We start from the raw sequence: 13,189 nt of genomic DNA, 5'->3' as shown, positions 1-13,189 counted from the left end.
TGCGTTATAATGAAACCAAAATTACAATAGTAACAAACTATTATCATTGGCAGTAAAAGTTGCTGCAATGAAATTCACAAGCCAGCTGCAGCTGTGAGTGTTGCGGTTGCTGAGACAGTGCTTGTGCCTGTTCTTTAAGCTCATTAGGTTGTCATGGTCGGCAAGGTATTTAGAAATGTGCTATCTCAAATGATATACACAGCAGTAAAGATGAAAAGCTATTACTATATCTCACTGTTAGAATGAAATGGTGGTAAGAGAACAGTCACCGACCTTACATTTCTTTTCTTGAAGTATGAGCATCAGGGTGATTGTTAAAGGCATTTTTTACTTCTGGACTTAAAAACCTGGATGCACATTACAATCGAGTAAATGCAGTATAGTGCGCACACAGTAGGGAAGTGGAAAGCAGCATACGTGGGTTAGATGCCGAGAATCGGGCTGTGTGCTGGTCATTCTGAAACGACAGGCCAAAGAGCAAAACTACAATCAAACAGCAAAACTACCATCAAGGTTGAGGCTTGACACGGGAGCGGGAACAAATAACAATCATCTAGAAGAATGCTAGCATGCAGCAGCGACATTCAACTTTACAACTCAAAGTGCAGTCAGACACGAGTGAAAGAAATATACTTGAGCAAAACTAGTTCGGCTGGCTGGTGCGCTGCCAACATGAAGTTTAGTGTGAAGCAGGAAAATCACACTACAGGCACAGAAGCATTTGTTCCAGTAGTCATTTGCTTCATGCTACAGTTCTTGTAAAAGAATTCAGGAAACTTGCCCTGTGAATCACGATCTGCAAAACACAGCGATCACCTCTAAACAAATTTATTACATAGCAAAAGAAATTGGCAATATACATAAAAGTATAAAAGCAATTCTTGATAATAGTGAGTATTCACACTTGGAAATAAGAACAGCATGTGAACTTGCAAGATTAAGAAGCTCTGATATCATTTTTCCAGTACAGGTAAGCCTTGATATAAGAAACTTCAATATAACGAAGTCCCTAACTTTTTATAACTTCTTGTCGATAGAACACCACGTATTTAGAACCTTAATTTGTGGGGTCTCTCACACCCGTACTCTTGGGACAAAGGAACGACAACACAGTAGTGCAAACAATCACAAGGGCATTTATTGCACCTTTCATAAATCAATGCCTGCTAGCCGAGCTGCTATCCACAAAACATGCCGATGGGCGCGCGACAAATCTAGAAGTCTGACTCACCGCGACCGGAAGCGAGCGAATATGTTCGCCCCATGCTGGATCCCAAGGCCTGGTCGTTCGCGTGTATGGTCACGCGAATCGTGGCGCGTTCGAGGGCGGCCACGCGAGGCGGTCTCGCAGAAGCATGGGTCGGCGCGCACGCGGGAGACGTCCCCGCCGCGCGCCGACCGGGCAAGAGGGTCGCTGCACGTGCGGCACGACCGTCCCGCTTCCCGTCTCGAACTCAACAGCCTGAGCGCCTTGTCTCCCGACGCCCGAGTAACCCCGCAGCGGCGCGACGCTCGCGCCATCTCTCGCACCGCGCTTGTACCACCCGACCGCCGCGGGCGCCAGGCCACGCGGGGGGCGAAGCCGCCCTGCAGGAGACGAGCCATGCGGGAAAACTAGATCTCAGGGGAGGCGTGAGAGTCACGCATCCCCACATCCCCCCAACCTTAAATCACTACATATTCCGGCGAGACATGTGACACGGTCTAACATCAAACTGTGCTTCGCAAACAAGGTAGAACATTAACCAGTGGTCGCGCCGAAGAAATGTCCGCACGCTGTCCATAACATGCGAGCCGACATTGTCCTTGGGTGCACCGCTGGCGTCCGCCGGTCACAGCGGCAGCTTTGCAGACTCGACGGCACGATGCCAGGCCAGGACTCCGGAGACGATGACGCAGTAGTCGGTACGAACAAGCGTCGCTCGCGCCGACGCGCCCTGCTGGGAAGAGCCGCCGTAGCTGTCGGTGACCGCCGGCTCTTTTGTCCGCCACCGAGGGTAGTGAGCTGGATGCAGGAGGCCGCCGAAGTCGCCGCGCAGAACTGGCCACAGCATCACCATCGCCCGGGGTGGCTCGATCGTAGTCCGGAGCAGCAGCAGACGATGTGCAGGTGGCGGCAAACCAGGGGTGACTCCAATCACGCTGCGTAAACTCAACACACTCGGCAAACACTAAAGTAGTGCAAGGGAGAGGAATTATGCATGCGCATCGCCCACGTGGTACGATGTTCAACTCGGCTAGCAAAAGATCGGGCAGCTACTCAGATGCTAAGTTCACGTGAACGAAGCTCGCTTTCTTGAGTCGAACGAGTAATTTCAATTCGTGCGAGGATAACTTGAATGAGGGAAGCAACTTGCAACACCTCAACGCCACGGTCCACCAGGTTGTGTCCCTTCACGTGCGACAGGCAGCTTCGTAAAGCCTTAGGCCTAAAGCGTCGCTACCCTGACAACAACCGGCATCCAAAAACAACACCCAAAATGGGCGCAAAACAGGCAGCCGCGAGGAGACGTCAGCTCTGTGAGGTGGTCCTACTCCGCTCGGTGCACAAAGCATCCGAGTTGACGGCGCCCACCGTCCCAGACGGTGTCGGAGCGCCCGGTGCCAGGCCGCAATACCAGTCAGCCCGTAGTGGCACCCGTGGCCCGCGGCCACCCGGCTCCCAGAGCCGCGACTTCATCCGAGTCAAAGAGATAGAAGAAGCTATTTACATAAGAAATTCGGATCACCCACGAGGCTTCCGTACTCACTCGCTTCAGGCTTGCCACTGCTCTGCGGGCGCTCAGCCTCGCTCTCCCAGGATGCAGACCACGTGGCTCTCGTACCGACGAATGCCATTAAGAAAAAACACTTGCGAAAAGGCTTAGCATGTTGACATGTTCAAACACACTACCGCCACCATCACCTCGCTCAAGAAAGCACGCCGCCGACGCTAGCGATCAAAATTCACGCTAGGCCTACGCTTCGGTTCAAACAAAGGTCTCGAACGAAGCAGAACTGTTAAAACTATCGTCCGATGCCCCAAGAGGCCCACGTTGGGCAGCCAGATGTGGGGGATCTCACACCCGTACTCTTGGGACAAAGGAACGACAACACAGTAGTGCAAACAATCACAAGGGCATTTATTGCACCTTTCATAAATCAATGCCTGCTAGCCGAGCTGCTATCCACAAAACATGCCGATGGGCGCGCGACAAATCTAGAAGTCTGACTCACCGCGACCGGAAGCGAGCGAATATGTTCGCCCCATGCTGGATCCCAAGGCCTGGTCGTTCGCGTGTATGGTCACGCGAATCGTGGCGCGTTCGAGGGCGGCCACGCGAGGCGGTCTCGCAGAAGCATGGGTCGGCGCGCACGCGGGAGACGTCCCCGCCGCGCGCCGACCGGGCAAGAGGGTCGCTGCACGTGCGGCACGACCGTCCCGCTTCCCGTCTCGAACTCAACAGCCTGAGCGCCTTGTCTCCCGACGCCCGAGTAACCCCGCAGCGGCGCGACGCTCGCGCCATCTCTCGCACCGCGCTTGTACCACCCGACCGCCGCGGGCGCCAGGCCACGCGGGGGGCGAAGCCGCCCTGCAGGAGACGAGCCATGCGGGAAAACTAGATCTCAGGGGAGGCGTGAGAGTCACGCATCCCCACAAATTATAACTAAGTGTGTTTATACACAATTTCAATACAGTTGAAACCAGCGATAACAAAATCCCATGGCTATGAAATTCTTGTGACAATAAAATATTGTCGTATTCCCGGCGAATGCCCATAGGATTCAATGCATAGCTCTTGACAACGAAATGTTGCTGTACTGAAAAAAAAAAAGCACCAGAACATAACCCCCGCGTATAACCTACTCATGCAAGGCTAGCAGGCTTGAAAATATGCTCAAATGCGATTGCTTTGAACTAAAATTGTGTAAAATACCACCGCACTACACTTGTGTGGGTGCCACCATCTTTGTTTACAAAAACAACCAAGTGCCGGAAGCCATCGCGCCAGAAACAGGTCGTGGCCACCATTTTGTTTGCTGACCGCCCATTTTAAGCGGCCCAGATGTTGCTACCGACACAGGACGATGGTTTTCGCACACCTAGTGCAGTGCATAATGTGCACCTGAGTGAGAAAAATGCAGCAAAAACAAGAAAATCCACGACCCACCGAAGTGGAATCGTTTATGGTGCGTGAGACGGCGGTCGCAGCTTGGAGTGCCATGCATTGGGCTGTGATAAAGCGATTGCCTGGAAATACGCACTCCTTCCTTCAAGAATGCTGATTTTGGTTCCACCTGACAGACATCACGTGCAGATTCGGCGCCGGACGTAGATTTGCATGAAGGGACCGTAATCGCGATCAACTTGCTTCGGGTATACAAGACACAATCACTTTCGCGCTCGGTACCGGACGCGTTGGCACCTATGGGTGACAGCACGCGCTGGAGAAATGCTGCTGCATGCGTGGAGCGCTGTTGCTCTGCGCCTGGTGCCGAGTTACACAAAATCTCGCAAAAGTGATTGCATTTCCGAAAGCAATTGACCGAGAATACTGCTCCACGGCAGTGCGGCCACTTCTGATCAACGCACGAGGTTGCACTTTGTTCTGCCGGCAATGCGGTTCTATATCCTTGAGCAAGCTTACCAAGTAGGCTAATGAAATTTTGACAGTAAAGTTTCGTTCTGCGATGCATCACCTATCTGTGCTGTCTCATTTCGTGACAACGAAATTCCTGAAAAAGCAAATTTATTTGCGTTCCCCGCCGATTTCATTGTTGCGAGGTTCAACTGGAAAACAAACTGCAAAAGAATACCGAGGCAATAAATTGGCAACTTCCATCAATGCAGATGGTCAAATCTCCAGCTGACAGGCGGCTGATTGCGAACACACCTCTCAAATTACATGCCACATGACCAGAGCCACCGAAGTGGAACAGCGCTATGTTCCGCATTAAGTCCAAGTGCAATAAGATGCCATCGCCCCTCGTGCATTGTATGCCTTGGGTGGGAGTGAAAGCGTGCACCCCCATTGCGTACACTTGATCACATGACCTGTAACACTAGGCAGGCGGAAAAACGGCACGCATCAAGCCACCATCCTCAGTTCACCACCGCAGTCACAGCACAGAGCGCATGGTGAGCAATAGAATCTTATCACACTTGGACTTTATGTTGAACATTACAATGACAGTGAAATTTCCCCTGGACTGTCCCTACAATTGCTGTCACAATAAAACAAGTGTAAAAGAGACAAAGCAGGCAGCACGAAGGTATTGTTTGTGCAACAAGCTCATGGCTACAGCACCACTTGTATTGCCAGAAGGGACACTAAAGGCCAACACTAAATCAGTTTTCACTCAGCACAGTAGCCTTTCATAACTATTTGCTTTCCTTTGGCGGAAAAATTTATAGTTAAGGAGAAAGATGATGGCAAAGCTTTCTTTCTCCGAATTTTGTGTTTGAACTTCTCCAGTGCTGTTGACACAAGCGTGATATATCTCACATTTCACTGTATCTTCACCTGTTTAGTTCACCTTTGAGCAGTAGATGTTCCCAAGAGGCAACAGGTGGACTCTTTGTTAACTTCTGAGTGCAATCTAACCTTACTTCACGAATAAGCAATTACAGAGCAGCAAGCGGGTACTGTCAACTCCATGACACAACGTAGAGCTGGCGCAAGAATCTCAAAGGATCAGCGTAGCTTAATAAGCCTCCACTCATGGTGAGATTGACCGATTTGGCACTAAAGGTGGGTGATCTACTTATCAAGCCTAATTCAATATGTCGTCTTTAGCATATGTGTAAAAGTTAAGGAACTTGGTGCTAAAAGTGCAAATAACAGATGAAGGAAACATGTCTGTCCGTGTCAGTCAGTGTTCCTTGCTTTCGCGTGTGTTTTTTGGCGCTGCTGTTATGCCTTCAATAAGTGACCAACTCGCCCCAGAACTCGTTTTACTGAATGTTTGTCTTACCTGAAGTTCAGTGCACTGAAGTGCCCTACCTCCCCCCATCAAAAAAAGGTTTACTTTCGCAGGGTTCAGTCTCAAGGAACTCTGTTGTCGCAAGCTTTACCTCACCTAAATATGCGTGGGCACTCCCTCGGGATGACAAAACCACTAAAAAATTAGCAACAGATTGAGGTTAACCAAATTAAGCAAAGTTGGAGGTTATTCAAGATTTCTTCCACGTCTAGCTGCTGCGACACGAATGACATTCCAACCACTTTGCCCATAGAGGGCAACGGGTGATATAAAAGTGAGAGGCAAGAAACAGGTGGCTCACTGTTGCTGCACAACGGCAGTATGCCAGCAGCATCTCTTGCTTCTTAAACTTTCGGTACAGCTTGGCGTATTCGTCAGCAGCAGCACTGAGCCGAGCCATCATCTCCCTGACCTTGTCTTCAAGCTCTTTTGCAGCCGACGAAGTGAGGATGACGTTGTTGTTCACCTGACAAGTGGGAGAATAAATAACAAGTGAATAATAATCACCGCCACAGTGATTAAATGACAAGGTTTAGCTTCCCACAGCAGCACCCTGGCTAAATGAGTGCCGTGGCCAAAGCACAAAGAAATTCTAGCTTCCTTGAACATTCAATGTGCACTCACACGTGAATCTGGTACGGTCTACTCTTAAAGGAAACATCTAATTAGTAGTATTCAAATCAAGATGACCTCAATGAATCATAAATTTCTTAATAAAAAAATTGTTTCATGTAATTCGTTAAGTAGACCTTTGGCGACAAAGAAATGATTGCCAAAGCCTCAGTGTCAAAACTGAGCAATAATCAGACACTAGTTCAAGTTCTAATTTAGTATTTAGTAATTTAGTAATTTAGTAGTAGTAAGTAAAACCTCATGGTAACTAAGTAGAACCTCATTGGTACAATCTAATTTCATACGATTTCCAAGCGCCAATGTTCGAACAGAAGAAATTAACAAAAAGCTGGGCTTTTTTTTTCCCCCAGTTAATATGTGCCCAGAAAACATGATTTTTCGGCACCAACATTCAGTGCATCACCAAGCTGCGTTAACAAATATGACCAAGTGGCAATAACAACTAAGTGGTTCTAGGGCCACTCGAGCTCCACCAGTGTGTTGGCGTCTCATACTGCAGCAATTCATGCAACGCTTCATGTAGATGTCCACTGCAGTCGAGGTGGTCAAATTTTTTTTAGTAAATTTGGATCGTACGTGTTCCTAGTCCGTATGTCTTTTTCTCATAACTAGGGGTGTGCAACTATCAAAATTATTGAATGCAAATCGAATACGAATACCGTATAGTGCGGAATATAGGTCGGGGTTTTTTCCAAAAAATATTACTAAAAGGTCACCCCTCGACTTATATACCGGCCCTTGGCACCACATCAATAGTCGTCTGGCAACATGTAGGAGCGCAGAGCTTCCGGCATCCGCATCGTTATCGCCCCCTTGGTGTTCAACGCCGAAACAGCCTTTCCCGCGGGATGTTGTCGTTCGCATGAATGAAAAGGGCTATATGGACGAGAGCCTCATGCTCAATTGGATTAAGACCGTCTATAATCGGCGACCTGGCGCACTCCTGCGGTGTCTGAGCATGCTCGTCTTCGATGCCTTTCGCGGGCACTTGACCGCAGGTGTGAAGCAGGCACTCCGCGACGGGAGGACGGAACTTGCCGTCATTCCAGGAGGCATGACCTCAACACTTCAGCCACTGGACGTTGTGCTCAACAAGCCCTTTAAAGACCGTGTCCGTGAACAATATAATCAGTGGTTGGCCGGCGACAACCCGACGACCCCAACCGGCCGGCTGCGCAGGCCGCCTCTCGCCACTGTGGCCACATGGGTGTCGCAGGCTTGGCACTCAGTACCCGACGATATGGTGGTGCGGGCATTCGAGATGTGTTGCATTAGCAACTCCTTGGACGGCACCGAGGATGACATGTTGTGGGACGCAGCCAGCGAAAAGCAGTAGTCTTCGAACGAGAGTTCAGACAGCTCAGACGAATGAGCAGGTGGCGAGTCTGGCGGCACCACTAAATAAAACAAAGTTTTGTGCCTTATAATTTTTATGTTGACTTCTTTGCTTCAATATAAGGGGGTCGACCTATATTCCGCATTATACGGTACTTAGCTTTGAATATCAAACCGAATAGTAAATTATCATGTGCAAATGCATTTATTAGCAAGTTATGTTAATTTGTTATTTTCGAACATTGCAATTACATAATGCTAAAAAACTACACTAGCAGGTCATTACACTAAAGCATTGTGTATTTGGCTCACATTAACTTGGAGAATTTAGTCATTCTCACTTGCTGTCCTTGCCACCCTGTGCACTGTTATATCGCATCAAATGCCCATAATATCGGAGACATTTGACCCTGCGCCAGTCGTCACTCATCGCACTTGCTGTCAAGCAATAAGCTCAGTATTAGGGGAGTATTGGGGGCTGAAAAAAAAATAATGCTGGCTCTCCCACAATCAAGAGTAGATCTAAGCATGAAATGGCTACTGGCAAAGCAGATTGGTTGGAGATGATACTAGCCACAATCTTAAAATGGGCGTAGTGCATGTTTGCAACGGCACACCCCACCACACCACACCACACCACACTGTGCCATACTGCGCACTGGTCCATATCGATGCAACGGTTTCCAATCACAGAGAGAACCCATTGCAAGTCGCGTCTCGGTCAAACAGCCACCTGCAGTACGCCGGATGAACGGAGTGGCCAGAGGCTACCGACCTGGATTCTCCCGGATGCTACCGGCGCTGCTGGCGCGCCAGATGCGCCGCGGGCCTGACAGACTGCCGGCATTGAAAAGAGCATAGGCAACCCTGTTTCAGTGCCAAAAGATGACAATCAAGTGTATAGTACCCTATATCTGCCTTTTGAACGTTGCCCTATTGGAAATGACAAAGAAAACTTCAGCATACTAGACATAAAGCTTGAGTGATATTGTGAACAACATTTGGAAGAACTCGGAAGCAATCTTTTTGTAACTTGTTTGGGAAGTAACTAGCCTATATAATGTAGCCTTGATTGATTTCCCAGATGATCTCGTTTTGTTCTCGCAACTTGCCCAGATATCAACTCTGGCTTTTGACTCAAGGACACTTGAAGGTCACCGACAATGGGAGCTAAAAGCATTTGATGCTTAAAAAGAAAAGTTCACCCTTGACATCCGCAAACCTGTGCCCCTTGCTATTGAGAGGTGGGCTTTCCCACACAAATTACGCGTGCGGAATTACATGTGCGCACAATTAGTGGCGAAGTGTGCTTTACAGCAAAATTTTGCTAGCAGCACAAAATCACCACAAAATTCAGCCCAAGATGGCCCCAATATTGTTAGATTACACAGAAACAAATGCTAAGAGCCATGTTTGATCCCACAAAGCCAGCAATATATACAATTCGATTCATATATTCGAAAACTTCAGATATCTATTTTCTGAATCAAATACGGATACTAAAACATAATATTTGATAATATCTGAACTTTTCAAACATTCACACACCCCTACCCATAACATATGAAAGAGGATTTAGTGTACATTTGGAACATTGTGGCGACGGCGAAAGTTTGCGTGGAGTTTCCGTATATTTGCAATTGCAATAAAACACACGACAACCATTCCAATGCGTGAGAGGGGCGTGCCGGGCGATGTGGGAATTTAGGCTTAGCGTTGAGATTGGTTTATATATGACCATTCCAGGCTGCACGAGTGGCATGCGACATTCGTTTAAGAACAATAAAATAAACTTTTGTGCGTCTGACACTTTGTTGGAGTGAAGAAACTGTTTACGATGCACAGTGCCTTCAGCAGTAATCGTATGGTGGCTGCACGCTGCATTACAATTATTAAGGGGAGAGCCTTAAGTGGCTCGCTGCAATGGCTCATACCCTAAAAAAGCAGCGTCTAGTACAGTGATGCAAAAAATATCAGGAATAGCTCATACCCTCAAATAAGCAAACATGCAATAGCTGAATATCAATGAAGAAACAAAAGGAGGAAGGTAGGAAAGAAAGAACGAAAGAACAAAGAAGAAAGAAAAAGCTACAAAGAAAGAAAAAATAAAGATTGAACAAAAGAAAGACGGCAAGAAAGAGAGAACGAAAGAACCTTTAGGTAGTGCATTAGGTGTTCACATGTGTCGTTGAGAATGTCGTTGAGAAGGTCAACCTACAGCGCCATACATTCACTTCACACCACGGCTCGTTATGTCTTGCAATAAGTCTGACCCCTCCGTTCGTATAACTGAATGCATTATCCCGTGTCCAGCAGGTTTCCGCCTTCACATGTCACAAGAGTGTGACATGCTGCCAAAATTTTATTAAACGTGTTTATGGCGCAATCTTATGCAGGACACAGTGAAATACACAGGACAAACACCGAACTTGAGCTGTGTATGTGCAAAGTATGTGAATGTGTTAGCTGATGAGTGCAAGTGGCAATGTTTTCCTTTCACCCTCGCGCTACAATTGCTGCTTCTGCATCATTGTGCAGTAAAGATCAGTTGAACTTCGACCTTTGTCCCGTGTATCTCGCTGTGTCCTGTCTAGAATTATGCCGTGAACCACGATTCATAACACTCGTAACCAACTCGCCAAACTTAAAGGGCCCCTCGACAGCTCTGGCCATATTGAGCTGACAAGCACAGTGCATACAATACGTGCTAACAATTGTGCCTGCTAAGTATTACATCTGTACGCGCCGTGAAAAGAGCTTAAATTTCAAACCGAACGCAGTTTTCCTTTCTCCTCGTGGGCACCGCACTCCGAGCCGTAGCGTTGACGTATATCGTGCAAGTGCGTACATGGCAGCGCTGTGACGTCGCTCATGGTGACATGCGACTTCAAGAAGCATTCAAGGCAACATCAGTTATTTGTTTAATCTGTTGCTTCAATAGAAGAATTAAAGTTCAGGAAAATGATAAAACCTGCAAACTGAATGTATCTGAGTCTTTGTTTTACTTCGTACCATAGCAAGAGTGATATACATTCCATTTCGTCTGCTTGTTCCCACGTCGTGCAGTCGCATGCACAGAGAGTGAAACTATGTCACTGAAATATTTTTATTTTGGCTATTAATGAACCAATTTGAAAAATTATTTTGATAGAATGCTCCCTTGGTAGAGGGCACGTAACAACTTCCACCATATAACCAAAATTTGCTAAGTGGACTGGTGAGGGGCTCGTTAATGTGTTGAATGCCTTACAATGCGGGAAGCAGCACGTAAAAATATCGCTTGTACTGTACATGTATTATCGCGAGCTCCTCACGAGGAGTGATGGCCTTCAAGATTGAAGGTTACACGCAAAGCGAAAAAATAACGGAGACCCCAATCAGACAGGGTGGCCATGCTACATTGGTTAGGTGATCCAGAGAAAATTAGGCCTTGCTCTCCTTCCCCCCATCCTCTCCCTCTTATTGCATTCCCTTTATGCTTTAAAGGGCCCTTACGGCGAGTATGTATATAAGCACTGCGGGGGTGAATTGGGAAGGGTTCTACGCCATTCTAGGAAAGCTGGTGGGGTTCTCCAAGGCTAGAAAGTTTGAGAACCCCCGCTCTAAACCTCCACACACAAGCCACGCATTTGCAATCAGAGAAAAGTCCGACAAAGACACCAGTGGTGCCAACGGTGTGAATGCGCCTGAAGCGTCAGTATAATTGCTACCGCAGTAAAACTGTAAAGTGCACGTGTACAAGCATTTACAAGAAGAACATGGCATATTGAGCCGCACCGTTTGCACCAAAAACCCACCTCATTGTCAAGTGTCTCGTCATCATCCTCAGTGCTGATGCCACTATCAGACATCTGGAATGTGTTGCAAGGCAAGGCTTCAGTGCCATACAGTATCAAAGAACAAGCATAGCATTACTGGTACAAGTACACTGTGATTGAAACTACAACAGTGAATTGTGCCTTGTGGAGGATAAGTGCTAAATGTTGGCCACAACATAAGTAAGCTGTAAGCTAGATACAAAAACACGCGAGAATGCATCCGAGATCTTTTTTTTTTTTCCAGAAATGTAGCAATAGATATTTAGGCTGCCAGGACAGAAGACGAAAACACAGTTTGGTACAATAATATGCAGTTAATCTATGGGTGCCGGGTTGTGGCAATCAATACACTAAAGTGCTGTTCCTTGCAGAACATGAGGCCTCATCACCGTCTTATAGTACAGATGAGATTTTTACCCAATTTCAAGTTTTTACATTTTCATCATGCGATCTTTCTTTTCTATAGACAATGTAATTGGACAGTTCATTTCCACGTTTCATCCTTTTTCCTGTGCTTATTAAAGCATCAGGAACCATGAGTAGTAAAAAGACTGTTGCCCTGTACAGGCATAAAGATTTGGTTAACAAGTGAAACAGAAGCAGCTGCAACCATCATTACCACACCACTGACTGACAAAATTACAAGGCACACATCCTGTAACACATAAAGATGATCAGTGAAAGGACTTTTGCATCACACAATCTGCACCAAATGACCTAGCACCAAATAACCTAAAATGTGTGTCATTGGACTTCAGCAGTGAAGGAAATTGCTTAACAAGGCCAACTAGTCGTAGGCATAGTGCGTCCTACTCAAATTACTAGAAATCATGACATTGTGATCGTTCAGATACCATGGTAATGATGGGTTTTGTTACATGATTTTGTCTGTTCATGTAACAGACATGTGAATTTGTCTGCTAGAAGAGGTCTTAGTCCTACAGTGAGCCTAAATATGTGAATGTTAACGATATTAAGGCTAAAACTACAATAATAAAAACACAAAGAAAGGACTATCTCTTTCTGTTACAGTGTTTTTGGCACTAAAATGATTACTGTTCTACACGCACCAACTAGCTCAACAGCAAGAACTACTAAATATATGATGATGATGGTAATCTATGAGCTAATGGCCTAACCCTTTGCTGCAATGCGCATTCCTGCAGCCTCACAGCCCAAACCAAGCTACATGTTCATCTTGCTCCTCAGTGAATCCCACTGCATGCTTTTAGGGATGTTTTAGCACAGCATGGCAGGAAATCTGCTAACACAATGCAAGCGCATGAGGGCCTCACTTGCATGCAGTGTTAGCTCCACTTGGGTGCATATTGTTGTAATAATTAAAGATTGCACTATGCTAAAAGGCCCCACTAAGCTCACAGTTACAGTTGCAATTCACATTAGTTTGTTATAAACTTGTAATCATATTAATTTTGTCA

General features: G+C 46.8%; 1 protein-coding gene across 1 annotated transcript in view; it reads right to left on the bottom strand.

The window, feature by feature from the left end:
• The window catches only part of LOC142583031 (uncharacterized), a 42,883-nt gene that overhangs the window by 8,680 nt on the left and 21,014 nt on the right, over nt 1–13,189 (bottom strand). Inside the window, exons 8-10 of the mRNA XM_075693274.1 lie at nt 11,730–11,783; nt 6,266–6,430; nt 418–457 (exon numbers count right to left, since the gene is read on the bottom strand). Coding sequence (XP_075549389.1) covers nt 418–457; nt 6,266–6,430; nt 11,730–11,783 — 259 coding nt within the window. The remainder of the gene's footprint in view (nt 1–417; nt 458–6,265; nt 6,431–11,729; nt 11,784–13,189) is intronic.

Source organism: Dermacentor variabilis, chromosome 5, assembly GCF_050947875.1.
Source record: "Dermacentor variabilis isolate Ectoservices chromosome 5, ASM5094787v1, whole genome shotgun sequence".
Classification (NCBI taxonomy): Eukaryota; Metazoa; Arthropoda; class Arachnida; order Ixodida; family Ixodidae; genus Dermacentor; species Dermacentor variabilis.
The sequence above is the reverse complement of the archived record's forward strand: the minus strand, read 5'-3'. Positions and strand labels throughout refer to the sequence as shown.